The 20,246-nt window shown below is 34.6% G+C and overlaps 1 protein-coding gene across 1 annotated transcript in view; it reads right to left on the reverse strand.

Annotated features, from left to right (window-relative positions):
- The window catches only part of ELP4 (elongator acetyltransferase complex subunit 4), a 154,819-nt gene that overhangs the window by 65,431 nt on the left and 69,142 nt on the right, over positions 1-20,246 (reverse strand). The window contains exon 10 of the mRNA XM_009334580.1: positions 17,920-18,026. Within this exon, the coding sequence (XP_009332855.1) occupies positions 17,920-18,026 (107 nt within the window). The remainder of the gene's footprint in view (positions 1-17,919; positions 18,027-20,246) is intronic.

The following is a 20,246-nucleotide window of genomic DNA, read 5'->3' on the forward strand; positions in this document are numbered from 1 at the left end:
GCTACCATAATAGTTATCTAATTTATAAATTTATTTAGGTTGTAACTTTCCAGTAACTTGCATTCAATTTTTCAAAACGGGAAATATTTATTTTTCATATATAAAAACATTCATTATATCCCAACAGTCTTGTCTGATACTGGTTTAAAATGTTTCAAAGATAGGTACTGCACTTTTAAAGCCTAAAATGCCATGCACAAGTGACATTCAAGAGGATAGACAAGTTTTGTGATCTAGCTTGGGCACTACTGACTTCAAGTGGAAAGATGTAGTGAGATATGACACCATTTATACACGCCATATTGTATATGCTATATTCAAATGTGCAAGCATTTAAAGCCTATGTCAGCAATGGTTGAAATGCTTGAATTATAAAAACTGTATCAATATGCATCACTGAAACAACATGAAGAAATCCATGGAAATAATTTTTTTACTAAAAGAACTTCTTTTTGCCTGTAAATACTTTACACAGGGCCATCTAATGATCTTATTTAGATTAATATAGAGAAGTTGCTTGGAAGAAATTGCAAATAACTACATTTTCATCTTAAAATGGAATGTTTGATGACTACTATAATTGCACATAAGTACATTTAGAGATCCTAAGGTCAGAACTAGTTGGTGAGGAGGGCATAACTGCGTGTGAGAAGACAAATGAAATAAATTTAAGTGTATAATGAAAGTTGACAAGATTATTTAAAAAAAAGTCAGATTTTTTTTAAAGCTTGCTGCTTATTTTAAAAAAAGTTAACACATTATTTTTTCTCATTTTGGACAGCTTCACCTGTTCTTTACAATGCACATCTTTCTTGAATATCTAATATGATACATGAAATAACCACACTACATAATTATGTTTAACAAACTATGTAAAACTGCAAGATATACCTAAGTGATAGGAAGTAATAACTGACAGGAAATCATGCTTACAATGCTACCAAAATAATTTATTCAATAATTTCAAAATCAGACCTTTGGTAAATACAAAATACACCAGGCTAAGCCATCAGCACGTATCAGGACACTATGACCTATCTGCTAACAAAACTGGTGCAGATAACAAAGTATCTTGAACACTTTAATACATAGATTTATAAAAAATTCTCCATTTTAAGGCTAACTGTTAAGAATTAGGAAGTGGTCAACAAACTTAGTCCCAGAAGTGTAGTTGATCAAGTTACCATATATTTAACATATTACTAATCTTAGGTTTTTGTCGAAGTCATAAGTCACAAACCATTCTTGGATAATTAACATGCCTGAACACACCAGAAGTCAAAATCATAGTACTACAAAACGGCACGATATAAAACCACCAATCTGCCTTTTCAGTCACTGCCACTCAGTATTCCCAGAAAGGAGCTGTCACGTACATTTCTAGATAGACAAGGAACTGTCACATAGAAACTATCTAAGAAATCAAAATTGGACTATTGAAACAAAAAAGAAAATCTAAGCACCGAGAAGTGACTAAAGGGCTCAGACTAACACAGAGGAATTGATCAAGACAAGCAGATATATACTTGTAAGTCATCGTAAGCAAAATGATCTTTTTTTATAGACAATGTTTTCAAAAATCAGCAGTTCACCAATGTTTCAAGATTTAGATTAAAATATATCATAAAAGTATCACAGACTGCTATGCTCTTTATTTTCAAATTATTTTTAAACCTGTAGTCACTTCTAATGTCAGATTTGTAAGTTTTTGCATAAAAATTGAAAATGTCTAAGTAACTGGAATTGTGATACTTCATTTTAGGAATCTATTGCTAACGCAGCATCAAACTCCTTTTAAACAAGATTAAAGAAAAACTCCCGAACCAGCATCAATCCTTACTTTAATATGAATAGCAGGATATGAACTTTTCATTTTTCAAACTGTTGATGAATTTGCAGACCCCAACAATGCAAATCACTCTCCCTTAATTTCATTGGTGCTGCAGTGGTAACAGGATGGAACTCCTCTGCCACCTCCAAACCCCTTTAATATTGTTTTATAGACCACAAAACCAGTATAGCTATTTAATACGTAATAGCAGAGGCCTGAAAAAGACCTCATTTTTTTTATGACAACTGTTTCGTCTGATGTGGACAAGAACTATTACATATGAGGAAGGTCATTATGCCAAGTCACAGCATAAATCTTTGATGACACACAGGAAAGAATACACAAGAAAATCTCAAATCCAGACTAAAAATTTAAGAAGTTATTCTTTAATAAGTTATGGTTACTACCAAGAGAGAAACAGAAGTTCCGGAATTGTGTACAAACCAAATAGTTACTACAAAGAACAAGAACATGTCGAGGCAATATGGTGCAAACAGCTGTGGTTAAGTGGGTGCTCTGCTTGGGCTACCAGGTCTAACATGGCAGTATTGCTTTTTGTACACGAGAGCTGGTTTAGAGATAGCAGTATCTACACAGGGCACTGTGTTCTGCCAGAGATACACTCAAAGAAAAAAGGTTGAAAACAAAATTAATTATAATAAATAAATGAATAAATATGGAAAGCAGAACGTAAATTATGGGTAGATTTAGTACACTGCTACTGTAACAAGTGAACTGAACATGGCTGTGTGGCTGAGTTATTCTTCCCCGTCTTCAGAGCAGCCGGTTACTAAGATTAATGATTTATATATTCAAAAGGGTCCTGATTCTTCTGGACTTGTTGGCTGGAAATGCCACAGAATGCATGATACCCATATTACTTCGCTTCCTCCCCACAACTAAGATAGATACATGTACTACATTCAGCTGTCAAGCATTTCAAAAAGATTATTAATTCAGCGTGAACTTAATCTGCTGAATGAAAGTGCTTGAAAAAACGTATTTCAGTTTTAAGAAAGGAGAGAAGTATGACTTGATGTGTCAGAAGGAAAATTAGGCTGATAGTCATGCCTTTATGAGTGCACCACTGAAACCCCCCTTTTCAGCAACAGGAACAGACTGTACTTATTTGAAAGCACAATTTGACTGCAGATCATTATGCTTCTGTTGAAATACACAAATACAGCAAAACACGCTGTTACACAAAACAGTGAGAAATCAAAACATATTCCAGACTGCAATTCTTCAGTATCTTCTATCTGGATTATCACAGAATCATAGAATATCTCGAGTTGGAAGGAACCCGTTTATTAAAACAGTGTATGTTTTAACTCAATAAACTGAACTATAACAGAAAACTACAAAGAAATTGTCTCCCTAGAAATAGAATTTTATTACCCTAACTATTCAGAAACTTTGTATTTCAACAGATTAATTATATCCGATGAAACTAATGATACACATCACTAATGAAAAGTAGCACTCCTGATGACACAGACTATTAAATTATTATGACAGAAGTGACTTCGTACAAAAAGGACAATACTTAGCAAAAAGCAATCCTCGAAAGCTTTTTACTCTGAAGATTATTTGAGTAATCGTACCCAGAAATAAAGGGTCTGTTTTGTCAGATCATATTTGCACACACAGCTTTTCAAACCAGTAAGTATAAACACTATGAATTAATTTAACATTTGGAAAAGAATTAAAAGAGTTCTTATATGACAGAAGCAGATTTTGCTTTGTCATTCTTTCTTAGGTTCTGTACTATCAGAATGCTCCAAGCAGGTGTAAGCTTTGGTAAAGGTCAACACGGTAACAGGCATCTTGTCTGATGTTTGACTAGCACTACTGGTCTATTAATAGCATAACGTTCTAACAAACAATACAGGACGTTTTAAACACCTCTTGAATTTTTAATCTCCTATACATCCGATATCGCACTGGTAAATCTCAGAGAAAGAGTTTTAACAGCTTTAATGAATCAAAAACCAGAAAATGCTTCACAAACCCAAAATGCTTTGGTTAGGAGAAAGCAGCAGCCATGTATCTGAAAACAAGGAAATCTAAGAAAAAAAATAATCTCTGCCTATACATGCTTTGCTAAAAGTCTCTTGACACAAATAAAAGGATCCTCCCCAACATATGGAGGAGTTGCTGTGCCCTTCCGGGGATGGTCTGTAGCTATGTTCACCTCAGGCACGCCAAGGAGAGGTGAATTGTCAAATGCAATTTCAATCATTGGGTGGTTTGGTTGAGGCAGATTAGTTGTACACAATCATGATAGATAGTTTATCCCAGCCCCAAACTGCCGCTTGGGAAATCTTGCACGCAAACGAACAGAAACTCAGTCATTATTAGTGTCAAGAAGGTACACAGAGGCAAAATTTGGTTGGCAGCCAGGCAAGATGAATCAAGGCGAAAAAGTGACCAATTGCATGTTCAAAATGGAAATTGATAGGCATGTTGTAGTTTGGAAAGATTTTAAACACCAGAAAAAGTCATACATTATTAATTATTCAGAGATAAATATTTAAAACGTCTTTCTCTGTGGAGAAATACAATTTTTTAAGTCAATGTAAATTACATGTATAGTGTCCTAATTTTAAGCTTCTTTATCCCAGAAGCTTCACTATGACAGTTCAGAGCATTTCTTATTATATAACTTTAAATATTCCTGTTCAGTAAAAATATTGCAAATTAAAAATTATCCACCAAATAAACATTTTGAAAACAAATAAAAGGTATATTAGTTTTGCTGAATTCTTTGTAAGCAAAGCAACCATTGGCACCCCTCACAGTGGAGTATAATGGTCATATTTATCATCTTTACCTTTTCAAAGGTACCTAAATATTTAATGAACAAACCAGTAAAATCCACCTGTGTGAGCAATCACAATCCTTGGTTCTCTAATAAATAGCAAAAAATTGCTAAAAGAGAATGTCCTCAAGTTTCATTGCCTGAAGTGATATGCTCTGACAAATCTAACAGCTCTTTCTGTGTCATTCCTAATGCACTTGTCACTCAGTATTATCCATCCTCATTAATGACAATGGGAAAGTTTATCTTGGGAACACGTTTTAAATCATCCACTCTTTACAATGGGACCATGAAATCTCTTACAAAACATGAGGCGGGGACTACTCTGACAACAAAACCCCTTCCTGGCAGCTTTACTCTTAATTCCTGTTCAAGGAATAACGTGTTTATCATACAACCATACGGAACAATATATTAGATGAAACTTGAAACAAGAATAGCTGGTTTGATTTTTCAAGATAGGAAGTAATTTTACAATATTTTTATTATGCTGAGAACAGTAAATCTTTTAGGAATGTAATTTTGTATGGAACCATACTTCCTCTTTTAGGAAAAAAAGCTTAAAAAATACTCATAAAATAGTTTGAATATTCATTAACTAAATGCTTCATAGAAACAGCAATACTTCTCTCAATAAAAATGATCTCTGACTATTTCTGGCTTTGTACAAATTCTGCTTTATTTATAAATATTTTTACCAGATCTCTAGACTATACGTATAACAATACTCCAGTTATGCCTAATTTTTGCCAGTAAATACTCTGTTTTGATTATCAGTTCTGAAAACTGATACCCTCCTATGTCAACGCTATGCACTTGCAACTGATGGAATGCAATTATTCACTTCACTTCGGATGCTCTAATGTAAAAACTGCAACATTGATTGCTTCTCTTTTCATAATCTCATTTGTAACAACACCAACAACCTTCCATAAAAGCAGCAGTTAACATAACTTACATTCAAACACTTCTCTTACTGCACCTTCAATAAATGCTAATATTTTGGATGAATTTGTAAAGTAACAATATAATTTCAAAACACAAACTCGAGAAACAAAAAATAATGAAAACCAAATAAATGCTACAAGAAAGTATTCCAGATACATGTATTTGTGTGAGCACAAACAACTCCTAAATGGAGTGTGCAGAATAATATTGTCCTAAAGAATGCAAATACACACTATGGTGTGGATGAGCAAGACAGGAGAAGCAAAAGCAGAAGGCACCATGGTACATGTATACATTTTTGTTCAGACTACACAAGGAAAATGTGTTTCTTATATAAGTAATCCACTGACAAAATCCTTTCAGTGTAACCCTTCTACCTTAGAGCCTAACTCTACAAACACAGCAAAAATTTTCTTTTGCATTAGGGGCGTTTCAGTAACCTGAATCTAATTCTCATGGCTTTTTCAAAGCCAGAAAGCCCTTCTCAGATCAGGAAAAAGACAACACAGATGCAAGTCCACCTCAAAACTGTGTCTTTTCCAAACTATAACTGTGGTCCTGAAAGTTCCTAAAGTAGCCCATGTTTTCTTAGGACAGACAGAACAAGAACAAGCCAGTTCTTCCTTCGCTGTTTCCACAGGTTTACAAAAACCAAAACATAACAAAATTATCAAGATTTTAGCAGGCAGTAGTGACTTTCTTCTTACTCTGCAAAAACTCACTTTATGAAAAGAAAAATTAGAAATAATGTGGCTTTTTATTTAACTGATGAGAAACGAAATACCTCATCAGTAATTTCTTACCAAAATGTAAAGGAAACCTAAAAAGAACAAAACCTAAGCAGGTCACTAATAAAAATAAAGCAAATATATGTTAATGCCTAGATATTTAAAAATAGCTATTTTAATGATACAAATACAAAAATAGAAATTAACCTAATACATTTAAAGATGATAATAATTAAAAAAAAGTCTATTTAAGCAAAATGTGAATTCCATTTAACTATACAGCTCTTCAAAGCATCAGGAATCTCCTGTTAGTTACTTACTGTAATATCTGCACACATTCAATATTTATGCTGTCTTTCTCTCCATCCATTTTTAAACAGAATTAAAGGAGTAGCTAAAACTCTGGCAATAAAATGACAGGAAGGCTATTTTTAGTCTAGATGATATAGACCAAGCACAAACAGCCCATGGCTATGCTACTATTGAGGATCAGATCTAAATACAAATATTAGATTTCCTTCTTATTAATTCCTTATTTTAACAGCAACAAGAATTACAAATTAAGTACCGGTTTGTATCTCTTAATAAACACTCATCCTAGAAGTAGAGCCATTTTTCCCTATATTACAGCAGCAAAAGCTCATATAACTCCTGTCACACTACTCTGGTAGCAAAAGGGTTGTGAAAGGGCATTTGAGGCAGCATAGGAAACCTGTAACCCACCCAGAATTACAAAGCCTTATACTAAAAGGTGAAAAGTACTGATTAAGAAGTATATGATGTTGCCTCAGGAGCTTTACGTTGTGGACCTGAGATATAACTGACTTAAGAGGCTACGGTGTTTATTGATTAAGCAACACATTACTAAAACCCTAAGAAAACAATGAAAGAAGAGATGCAACCAATGGATAACAAATACCACATAATAAAGAGCTGAAAAGAAAATGCTGCTCAGTTAGTAACATATGGCGGCTCAAGTGGCTGAGGGATGTGTTTATTCTATACATCACACATACCGTATATCAAGATCGGGACAAGCTGTGGCTATAGCTATGAGCAGACTTTCCTTGGTCAGTCCCGAGAGTGTAGCTTCACCATACCCTACTTGGTTCCCAGTCTCAATCTGCAGGTGAGCACTGCGAATTCAGGACACCTATGTCTTTAGGCCAACAAAAATAACAGAACAAGGTCTTCCCTAGTTTAATCTTTTCCACTCTTATGTGATACATGATTTAAAATAAAAAGGGGTGAATATTGTATTAAATCATCATATTCTGCTATACTTTCCACCAATACGCAGGTAACCATAGAAACTTCAGGCTGCACGTAGAAGCCCTTAAAAGCATGAAATACCAGCGAGACTCAGTACACAGCCAAAACTTTTCCTCTTTGTTCATCTAATTGTGTTGGCTCACAAATAAAAGCAAGTAAGGGTGTGTGTCCGAAAACTATACTGGAACACTGTAATCCTTGACTGAGAACCGTGGATTGCAACCGCCGTTGTTAACAAGTTTTTCCGCCACTCACCGGCCCCAAGCCTATCTGCCAACTGCATAGTCCTTAACTCCTCCAGCTGGAGAGTCTGGAGCCAACCCAACGACATGGCAAGTCACTGTATAGCCATTATCCAATCACATGAAATGTTTTGCTTACAAACACACCATTAAGGTTCTATTCAAACCCGCAGTAGGTATTCCGGGTATATCATGGAGACTTCAGAAGTCCCCTCAAGACTCAGCTACCGTGGCCAAGTTGTCCATCTCAAACGTTCATATGCAAGTCACACAAAGCCTATCTTTTTCAGAACAAGTGAATGTACAGCTCCTGAGCAAAGATTACTGAAGGTCTTAGAACTTTAAATATTAAGCAATCAGGTTATTTTAAGAATAGCAAGCACTGTTTTGGATGCAAAGTGAAACTGATTTCTCTTGCGCAGCAATACTCACATCTTCCCACTTAAAAGTGACAATCTGTTCTTTATTTTTGTTTTCTGCTTTCACTCTTAAACATGACTCAAGCAGACTTACTGCCCAAAGATTAGTGGTTTAATATGAGAGAAAGGTAAGTCCATTTGGTAACTGTTTTGTAAACATACAAATTTTATGAATGTCAGAGTGAAAATTCTTCAGTAATCTTTGCTATAACAGACTTGAAGCAGGATAAAAGAAGATGAAGATCCAATAGAAAGTATTTTCATAAGCTAAAAACCATAGGTTTCTCAAACCTTAAATACCTGAAATGGTATTTAAAGTGGCATTTAAAGTGAATTATTTTCAGCGAGCACTACCAGCTGTTTTCTGAAAGTCAAGCAGTCTATGGCTGGTATAAGTTGGCACCCAAATCCACTTTATTTATTTATGTATTTATGGACATCAATACAAAGCTTTAGTTATTGTACACTATACAATTACTGCTCACTTTCTTCGGAAGGAAGGAATGAGGAAAGAGGGAGCTGAACTGTTACTTGGTAAAGCCATTCAAATTCAAGTTATTATTCTGAACGGGGTTAATATTATATTAATGTTAAGCTGGCCAGAAATACCCCTTTAAATGCAATAAATAATATTTTTCTTCTTGGAGACAGTCTCGCTTGGTACTTCAAAAGCTGTTGGGTTTTAACATGGAATGAGAAATTTTAAATTGCATTACACATGATAACAGAATCCTCTGAAAACCATATGTAATACAACCAAGAATAAGCAAATTTAAAAAAAAAAATCAAAAACATGCAACTAAAACAACTATGAGAAAGAGAACATTAAAGATGGCACGACCAAAATCTAAGTGTATTTATGCCTTAGGCACTGTAGTCCTCAGCCATTTTGCTTATGACAATCTACTTTTTGCACACTCCTCTTGGCCGGGAATATCAAAATAAAATGTGCTCTGGAATTCAGTCACAAATAATACCCCATAATTTGGCCAAAGCAGGAAGCAGTATTTGCCCAACGGTTATAGAACATTTTTTTCTTCACCTACAGTACTTTGCAGTCTATGTATATTTTTTTTTTCTCCTGTCTCTTTTTGGCACTTCTGTTAAGTCTTTCAGACTAAGAATAATAAGACTGGTTTGCCCTCAATAAAAATAAAGTAAAACAATGTTCCTGTATGTTAACAGTTCAGTAAAGGGTAATATTCTTTGTGAATCAGTAAAATAAACAGATCAGCAAAATGGTATGGAACAGTTTTGTAGAGGTGAAAAATTTAAAGAAACCATAAATTTGTGGTTTCCTTACAGATTTATGTTCATCCAAAATCACTAGTATTTTCATAAGACTGGAAATATTATCCCTTAATCTTGAATTTGCAAAATTACACTAAAACATTTTGGAATTTGTTTGATTAAGCATGTTACTAGTCATAGCAAACATTTGGCAACATTGCTCTGTTTTCCTACAAAATGACATTTTAACCCTTTCCAAGTTTTTGATGGGCTATCTTACAGTTTCCTAGTTTACAGGGCACTTCGAATCACTTTCTACCCAAAGATCAATAATCAAAAGCATAACAAACAGTACTGAGACAAGAAGATCCAGATGGATGCCCATCTTCCATGTAGAGATGCAAAGTCATCCTATTCTCAACTTTTCAGTAACAGCCCTGAACTCCTACTTCAGTGCATTTCAGTAAGGTTCGTATATGATAGAGGCCTGTGGTTGAGGAAATGTGACTTCCTATAAGCTTTAATTTTTATTTTCCTGCATTTACAGAGATATATAAAATTCAGAGATCTGTTTTATTGTGTAATGGCATGATTGAATTCGCTATTATTTGAAAGTGAGAAAATTATACAATTATGAAATATCCTATTTTTATTAAAAATTGGCGGTATTTTAAAGAGCACTTAATGGAGGTGGCACTCAGCTCCTGCTGAGAACTACTATGAATATCGTGCTTAACTCTTTTTGTTTCTTAGTAACTCACCATCAATATCTTTCTAACTTACACCCACAGACCTTTAACTTATACCCACAGACTTTTGTCTAAAAAGCACTACTACTTTAGTGAAAAATATAATCCCTGTAGATAAAGAGTTTTTTAATCTTTACCAACCAACATTTTTACGAAAGATCTCTTTAGCCTACCTGTCTTCTAATACTAAGAAAGTGGGAATATGTCAACTACTTTATTTGTCTGGCAAATACAAGATAAGTTGACCCATTTATTTACAGACTGAACAAGGCCAATCCATTTCATGCTGCAGCACTGACCCTTAACACAGATCCTGTGAATGAGCAGTCCATTACAATATGTACAAGTGACCTTTAATTGCATTAATGGCTTTGTTGCATGTTCTTCCATTGCGACAACACAATTATGGTATAAATATTACTAAACAACATAATTATTTGTTTAAATAAAAATATATGAGAGTTCTGTTTACTGACAATGAACTGCAAATACACTGTATTATAAGTGTTAAAGTTTTGAAAAATTGGATGGAGCCCTCATGTTATACTTGTATAATGTCAAACAACCCATAAAACAAAATTAATTATGAAATAAATTTCAGGATATTACAAATCTTCATACGCAATCTAAAAGTTAACGGTACCTTCCTGTATTCATCTTCAGAATATTGAAATAATTTAATTGATTCGGTATTACACAATAAGAAGGTGATATTTTCAAATTAAATTCTTCCACATGTTCACAAGAGACAAGTGTTCTGAAATTCCATATACCACATACAACTTATTACTTGATTTCAGTTCTATGTACTCTTAGCATTCCAAGGGTTTTTTAAATAGGAGCACTCCAAGTATTGTTTTACCTCGAGTTATTATCATTTAAAAATATCTCCCAAAACTTTACCTAAATTGTACTGTCACAATTTTAAACACATTTATTTATTCAAAATTGTTTGAAAGAATGTAATACATTTTTGACAGGCAGTCTTTTACAATATTGAAATCAAATCCTTGATTTCATCAAACCCTTCATATTCTGTGCCTTATCCCTGGAAGGCTCATGCCAAAATGATTTAGTTTGATTTTCTTTAACAATGGTAGGTTGGCTTGACAGCGTCTGACAAAACAATTCAGTGAAGTACACCATACCAGGTAAGGAGAACCTGAACTGGCTACTAGATGAAATAATGCAGAATGGAGCTTGGAATTATGACAGAATTAGTTTTGCAGGAGAATCTTTTTGCAGTATTATTAATTTTAGATTAAGAAAATGTTACGGTGTTCTAATTGCTATCTTTTGATCCATGTTTAAATAATCCAGTGGTAATGTCTTTATTAATATCATAGGGAAAATGGACAGGAAAAATCAACGCAACAGTGGTTTGACTGGCATAAATTTCAGCTGAATTTTATTACAAAGTTTTACCTCTCTCTATTAGAAAGTTTAGTTTTATATGCAGAGTTCCCTGCATTTGAGTCCCTGAGCTGAAGTGGAGCATCCAGTACTAGAGTTTGCCAGGTATGATGCTATCTGCTCAAGGCAGGCGGAGGAGAAAGAGAAGTTTTCCATGTAAGCCCCAAGGGTACTTGTGTTCTCAAATACATGGGGACAAGAGGCCCCGAAGATTTTATTACATTAGAAGATGAAAGAAATACACTTTCTGTAACACTTCAGAGAAGTTCTGTCTCACCTTTGAACCAGGAATACCTGTAAAGTTTCATCCATGCTGCAGGCACTGGGCAGCCAGGCAGTCACAACCTTGTTACCCTCTGACTTGGTAAAAGCAGGTTCCATTCTGAGGTTGTAAGGCCCTAACATGGCATCAAGTTGCAATGTTACCAGTGCATGATCTTAAAATACAGAGTTGCTTTTATCTATATAGGAAGGTATATTGACTAAGCTCCCAGTATTACAACATGTATCGTGTAGCATATATTAACCTTGGTGTTACATTGTGTGAACTTTATCTCAGCAAACAAGAATTCACTTCCATGTTTTACTGACTGATTGCTATAGAACTATCACCTTACTTAAATTTCTAATAAACCAATGTTTTGCCTTTTGTCAGCTCTCAGGCTCACAGCTTCTTTTTGCTAAAATAGTGCCTAAAATAGTTCATTAATTCAAATGCATTTGTTTATTTACAAAATTACTCAACTTCATAAACATCAGTGAAATATAATCAGGATTAGGGTGAGTCATTAACGAAGGCTGCTTCAAATTTTCTTGGAAGAAGCCTATAAGAAGTGATGCTATTAGAGGTACAGTGAACACTTTCTAATTCTCACCGATACAGAGGTTGGTATGGCACGTGCGTATTTTAAATACATGCTGATCCTATATGTACTGGTGACAGGGTTGACTTGTTCCTCCAGAAGAAATAGCTCACGAATAACCCTAAATCATTATGTCCATACCTGTTCTTGATGCGTTTAATGAATAATTACACAATGTTTCTGGGAGCACAGTTCTGGCATTCAGTGACATCACCATCTCCTGAGTCACTTAGGACCAAACTTGTGCTGTGCTAATACCACACTGAAGCACTGCAGACATCAGTTCTGACTTGGTCTTACCCACCTGTTTTGGTAAATAATCTACAGCAGTGGCTAACTGCACTTCTCCTTTGCAAATAAGTTTACTACAGTGTAGTCTGTATAAAATAAGCAATGAAAAGGGACAGGATGGAAAAAAAAAGAGTAGAAATACAGAGATTTCAGATGGAAGCTACCTAAGACGTATTTCCTGGTTTTAATTGCCAAATTCACCATCTTAAAATAAAAGAGTTTTAAGTCTTCTTCCAAATACCAATGCTGGACACATAACAGACACATGAATATCTGGAGTTGCAATTAAATCTTGCTTATTTTGGCAATCATTAATTTTCTTATAGTCCTTTATTGATAGATGAAGAAAGGACATTATTTTAATGCCTTTGGAATCGTACATTTCTTTTTAATTCTATTTAGACTCAATTGCTGGTTTTTGTGATTATGTTTCCTTCCAAAGACATAACCTTTTACTCTGGCAATTACCACTAGGAAAAATGCACTGCAGAGTGCTCCATAGTACCATACTGTATCTGCCTGCCACTGAGAAACCAGCAACTTTCCTGCCACAGGACTCCTCTAATTCTGACTTTCTTCTCCTTCTGTTAGGAAACACCTCTCAGGAAAGAATCTCCTGAACTCATACATTAAGCTCTGGAAACTTACTTATTTTTCCTGTGTGGCAATTCTTTAACTAGTATATGACACTTGGCTTCAAACTGAGCTGTCTTTTAAAGATTTTTATTCTGGTTTGCACAGGTGTTATATAGTCATTAAAAAGAAAATCATATTAGCTGGCTCTTACTTGTGTATTGATCAAAATAAATAAAAAAAAAATTCACAACAACTATTTATTAGACAAACTATATCATACAACTTGTACGAAAAAGCTTATTCTCTGTACTATTAACAATTGACTGTTACCTGGAGACTTAAAAAATCAGCAGTAAAGCAAAACTAGGGAATTTAAAAAAAAAACAACTCGGAAACTTTCCTATTTGCAAACATTTATCTGAATTTATCAAAAGTTTTAACTTTAAATACATAATTTCAGAGGTTTATGTTGACCAGACAGTAACAAAGGGGGCTAATCAAATATGAATCTTCTCCAACTGTCTTGTCAAACCAGGTAATGATGTCCTGCCAGCCAAACTCAGAGGGAACATGTGAAACAAATACAAAAGTAAACAGGCCTTAAGCTGCCCAAGGGAAAGTCAGCAAGATGGCAATTTCAATCATTTGGAATAATACTAAAGCAGCCTTAGGCTTTTCTCAGAATGGAAACATGTCACTGTTACTGCAATATTTCAACAAATCAGACTGCAAAAGAAAGGAACACTTATGTAATCGCAGCCGTGGAACAGCGCTTTACTCAACGGTGAGGTGGAAAATAATTAGAGGAAATTCCCTTTTTGCGAGTAATTGTAAATGTACCTAAATAACAAAGACAAACAATGTTTCCTTAGAAATTTTGAGGAGTGAAAAAATCAAATTTAGGCACAGATTCCTTTAGTTTTGATGCAGGAGGCTTTGGAACAACAAAGATAAAGTTCTATCAAATAAAACTATGAACATAATGTTCCTACAAAATTTATCAAATGTTGATAAAAGTTACATTCAGAGCTACAAACAAAGCAAAAAGTACTTCAGGAACAATTCTGCTGAAAAGTTTCATTAAGATGAAGGGGTTGTCATATCATTTAACTGAGAAATCAAAAAATATTTCAAATATTTGGGGAACTTACCTAATCAGTAAACTTTCAGTATGTGTCTAGTCATGTAGCCATCTTTTAGTCAATCATCAGAAAATCAAAGGCAAATTGGCATGACTCAACCCAAACTTTAATACCGCATGATTGTGTCGTGTAAGCTTGTTTTGTGCGAGGGCTGCTGTGGTTTTAGCAGAGAGATTAACGACCGGACCTAAGCTGGCCTCCAAACCTTGCCCTGCTGATGCCTCAAGCCCTTTGAAGTCTGACCATCATACCTGGCAAAACAACAGTGGGAACTAGGCTGGTGTCAGATCTAATCAAGTTTCCTGCCTCAGCATAGCTAACTATGGGGTACACTAATTGGCCCAATTGCGGATTATACCTTTTGCTACAGATTCAAGACAATAATTTAGTCAAATGATGGTTTTTATCTCCTTCTAATTAAGATTCCAAAGTGGGAAGAAATAGGATTAGACAGGCTAACTTCAAAATTGTGTCCTTTAAAGTGGTATGCACATAAGATAGATCTCTGATAATATTGCATGTAATAGTATATTGCTAGTAACTAACGTGTGAAGATTAGGGAAAGCTTGATATAGCTACTGCACCTTTTACCATAAACATGCAAGTTTTCCTGGAAAGGGTCTACCTCATAATTTACAAATGGAAAATGAACACTCATAAATATTCATTAAAAAACATTTTCATCCTGAATTTAAAAAGAATCCCTTTAGAATACATTTCAGTCAATCTTATTTTGACGAAGAAGATACAAGAAAAACTGAAACAGTTAAATGATTCTGCACACTATAAGGAGGCGGAGTCCCTCCCACAAAACTGCAATCTAATAAAATGGATTTGACATTTAAGGTTTTTTATTGATGAGGGCCAAACCATAAAGAGTTATTTAACTGGTGAGCAATCCAGAGATGAGAAAAATCCATGTCCCATGCCCTTATTTTAAACTGTAAAAAAAATGGTCTAATGATAAAAACTCTTTTTGGAGAAATTTTGCCATAAATCATAGGTTGCGTATTTCTAACTTTTCTTATGTAATTTGATGTTAAAGTGGCATTTCAAGTAGAGGTCAATATTTTTACCTTAAATTGTGTATATAACTAGGCAGAAGCTTTCCAAAAACCGTAATGTACTCAAAATATATTTTCATTTCACATTTAAGTTACATACTAAAGAAGTCATAAACTTAGTTGTACTTTGTATAAAGCACACTATTGCTTGTAACACACACTGTTGTGCTGCTCTATGTGTTTACCATCAGAACCAAACCTGACCACTGACTCATCACATTCTAACTGCAGAAATCCATTTTAAAAGACTGTATTCACATCCCTTCTTAATTCAATTTTCCCTTGCTCCCATTTTCTTATTGACCTCATTGCTCTAGTCAGCCTAGCTGTAGTCTGCCTCCCCTAATAGTAAGAAGAAGAAAAACATATGTATTATAGATTAGTGAAACGTGTACAGGAAGATCACAGTAGGACAGTGATCTAACGTTCAAAAAGGGCTAGTTTGTGTCAGTTCAGCTTATAAAAAGCCTATCTCTAACAAAGCCTGAAGTTATTCAAAAGGGGCTGCAGCTGAGCAATGAAGGGAGAAATCATACAAGTGGGTCATCTATGCATGTCTAGGGCAACAGGTTGTTTCAAGAGTTCCACTACACCCGTTTCCAACACTTCTGCCCCATGGCTAATTCAATTCTTTTTACAGAGCCTCCTGCTAAGGTTTTTTTTTTCCTTCCAAATTGCATTACAAATTAGAATCCCAAATACGCTGACAGAAAAGATTATATTCTCAGTCAGGATTCACAGTGAGGAAAAAAACCCCAGATATTCTAATTCATAGCTATAATAAATGAGAACTTACTATGCTGTGAAATGAGGGTGCACACTTCTCTGCACTTCTGAAAACAGTAAGAACATTTGTATTTTAAAACCAAACACAGACTATTAAGGTTTTTGTTTCTAATGGACTGCTCAAAAGCAGTTGTTAAAATGGTTTAATACCTCGCAGTGCCTGGTTTCACTAACCGCATTCTCTGGAAAGTGAGAAACATTATAAAGGAATGTCTTTGGGAAAAAAGCCCTCCATCAGCCTTTAAGTGGCTTCTGAAGAGGATACCTCTAGTTGAGAAACTTCTAGCACTCATGCAGAGATGACCTGCCTGAAGAACTGGCTGCCTGATTAACTATTAACTACTCTCAATAGGATTAGATAATTAAAGACATTGATGACCATTAATTAGGAGGAGGGCACCTTAATTTGTCACTTGATAGGGCCCTTTCAATGATTTATAGGTTAGGGCTACTTGCAATTGTGAAGGGGAGGGGGCAGTGAAGAGAGAGAACCCTTAAGTTACCTTATCAAGTGGCCAGCTAAAAAGGGCAGAGGGTCAAATAAGGGCCAAAGTGGTCACTTAAGGGTGAAGTCCCAAACACCAAAGCAGTGCCAAGCCACATTGACCATCATTTGGTGATGGAGTAAAAAATATGCTAATTTATTGGTGGCAATTCTCTCTTTTTATGGTTTCAAGCAGTTAAGACAAGTGGCCTGCTTAAGAGCTTTTCATTTGAAAAGAGATTAAACAAAATGGTTTGTCAGGGATGCTTGGCTGTTTTATGTCTTTGTTAAAAAAAATTTGCCCAGACTGTACCAATGACTATCACATCACCCCAAAAGCCATCTTCCATCTCTAAGCATTACTTGGTTAATAAATACATCAGCTCTAATTGCTTAATAGTGCTATGTTCATTTGCTCTTTAGCAAGATTAAAATGAAATACATCTTTTGTATTACTGCCTTCTATCAGGACTGTCTGCATAAAGGTCACAGAAAAAAGTTTAAATTTAGTAGGAAATTTACTTAAGGACATTAGTGTAAATGATACTGTGTTTAAAATGACATAAAAGAGCGAAAGGTGATTTCAGTAATGCAAAGAAAATGGTTTCTGAATACTGATAAGGACACTTATCCCTCACACCACACACAATTTTAGGCAGCATTATACATTAAAATCCCTCTACTGGGGTAATAACATGTAGCTACTTTCCCACCCACTAACACAAGTAAGAGCAAGTAATTAACATTTAATTAAATATGCTCCTGACATCCTTAGAAACATGTCACGCTTTGTTATTGAAGGTTGTGGCCTACTTTCTATGTACATTTTAAACCAAAATAAACTATTTATAACAGACCAATTTAGTGCAGCAAATGAGACATTTTTAATTAGAAGGCATATTACAATATTTTATAAAACCGTTCTGAACAGCAAAACCAGAATGAAATGAATTTACAACATCTGATGCATATTTTTTGTATTTCACAAAACGAAACACAAGAGATGGGATTAGCTCCACCTTTTGGGTTCTAAATAGTGAAACAAAACTGTTTCTCTTACCTCAATGGTGAACAGCTTCCTTTTTAACCTAAAAGCAAGGTCCTTCGTGTCTGACACATCACAGATCAAGCTATTAAGCCGAGGAATCTGATGTACATGAACCAAACCTTGTGGAAAGAAAGAGTAAAGGAGGGAAAAAAATTAAGAAAACGCTGTCATCCAGATGCATAAATTAGAGTCTTACAGCAGAATTCTGTATATTTACACACACTCATCCTCCCCTTTTTAAACTGGAGCTTACTACCAGGAGCAATGAAGCAAACGGTGCGATTATACTCAAGTAATCAAGCAGAATAAGATAAACAGAAATCCTTGTGCGAGGAAAACTAATTGCACTTTGGTACAGAAGTACAGATGTAAAGAGGGATCTTGATACTTGTCAAAACTACAGCCGGTTTGTGTGTGATTTTCTCTTGTATTTACAGTAAGCAAATATGGCTATCACCTTGCATGCTGCCCATGGCACCACTGAGTGATCTTTATTTTATTAAATGCACCAGTAAGCAGCCAGCAAAACAAGGCTTACGGGTTACTGATAACCACTGAAACTCTAATGAGAACTACTTCATTTTGCGCCCTGAAAATGACTTAAAAAAGTTTCTGGAAAATACCGATTTAGATCATGCTTTTCCATAAATTTTAACCCCTTATGCCATCCTAGGAAAAATACGTTTTCTTCATGCAGGAGGCTTATATAGCTGTTCAGATCTTTTTAACAGTACTAGGTGCACTGCAAGCTCTGCATTCTGTCAGCTGCAACTCAAGCTGATTTTTTCTGACAAGGACGCTGGATGGTTTTTGTGCAGCCTAATATAGTTTCTGAACAACCTAAGGGTGATTTTCTACATCTGAAAACCAGGAAAATTCTACAGGGCTTCTCAATTACTGGCCTATATTTGCTATGCATAAAGCCAGCATCTAAATGGAAATACTGAACATTTAGAAAAGACATCTTACTTGAAAACGGCCGCTGTGGGAAAAACCCCAAACACTAAAACCCCAATTTAAAATAAGGCAAGTATTTTTTCAGGGTTTTATTTATTTTTTTAAGAGGAAGAATAAGGGAAGAAAGTTTCCTAAAATTGAAATACTTTAAAAAGCATAATTTTTATGGGTACTAATTACAAAAATTCTCAATAATATTAGAAAAATATTTTTACCCTTTGAAACTTTCTACCACTGCCCCCAGTCTGGTGACATACAAGAATTATTTGTTTGGCTTTTGAGTTCAAAGTATAATTATTATGTATAGGAACAGCAGGTATAACACAGGGTTGCTTATACACAGTATTCTAAAAATTTTATTTAAGGATCATCTATGTAATTCTTAAGTTATTTTATTGACTTTTCAACCACTTAAATTTGCAGGCAGCTTAATAAAATTATTAATGCAGGATTCATTAAATAATGCAATAATTTAATCAAATTTCTCCTGAGTAATGTCAAAATCTTCCATCATCTGCAGTAAATAAATCCTCTTAAAACACATTCTTAAGCAAAAAGAATCCACAAAGTTAAAACTGTTAAAATTCCTATTTTTAGAATGTTAAATTGATTGCCTAAACCTCAAAAGCTATGTATATTGGCGTATAATTTTTATTAAGTAGTACCAAAAATGATTTAGCATACATTTTTACAGGAAACCAGGAAATAACTGCTAAAACACACATTGTCTTAAAGGATCTCTTCAGTACTGAGAAAAGGAGTATCAAATTGACAGAATTATGTTAGCATAAACAAATGCCACATCATGATTATATAGTTGGAAAAATAATTAGGCAAATTATTCCAGCTTTTGTTCACGGTTTCTTTTTCATTCACCTTTTTTCAGATCATGAAATGTGCACTATTTTCATAGTCAAAAAGATTTTTCTCTGATTTATTAGTTACAGCTTGCATACACACAGTGGTGTCTCAACACCATCTTTGCTTCTTTTTCTATATATTCTGCTATGGAAAACACTGCCACATTCTCACATGTTTACAGCAGGTTTTGGATAAGCAGTTTACTTTCAGCTAAAGGTTTCCATGGAACTACAGTAGTATCACAATAATAATAGCTGTAATTTATGCACACTCAGAGCACCGCTCCAGATTAGCTAAAACTGTTTGTTATTTGCTGCTTTGGCTATGCATAACTTCTACTCTAACCTTTTAAAATTTAAATAGTTCTGCTGCAACAGCTAACAAAATCTTTGGGAAACAAAATGCAAGATTAAACACCATTGCACATTTTGAAGATAAATCATTTGAAAGGCTACATGACTTTTTACTAAAAATAGTTTCATATTTTATATGCCACACATATCCACATTTATTTCTTTAAA

Source organism: Pygoscelis adeliae, unplaced genomic scaffold (genome assembly GCF_000699105.1).
Source record: "Pygoscelis adeliae isolate BGI_AS28 unplaced genomic scaffold, ASM69910v1 Scaffold171, whole genome shotgun sequence".
NCBI classification, from domain to species: Eukaryota; Metazoa; Chordata; class Aves; order Sphenisciformes; family Spheniscidae; genus Pygoscelis; species Pygoscelis adeliae.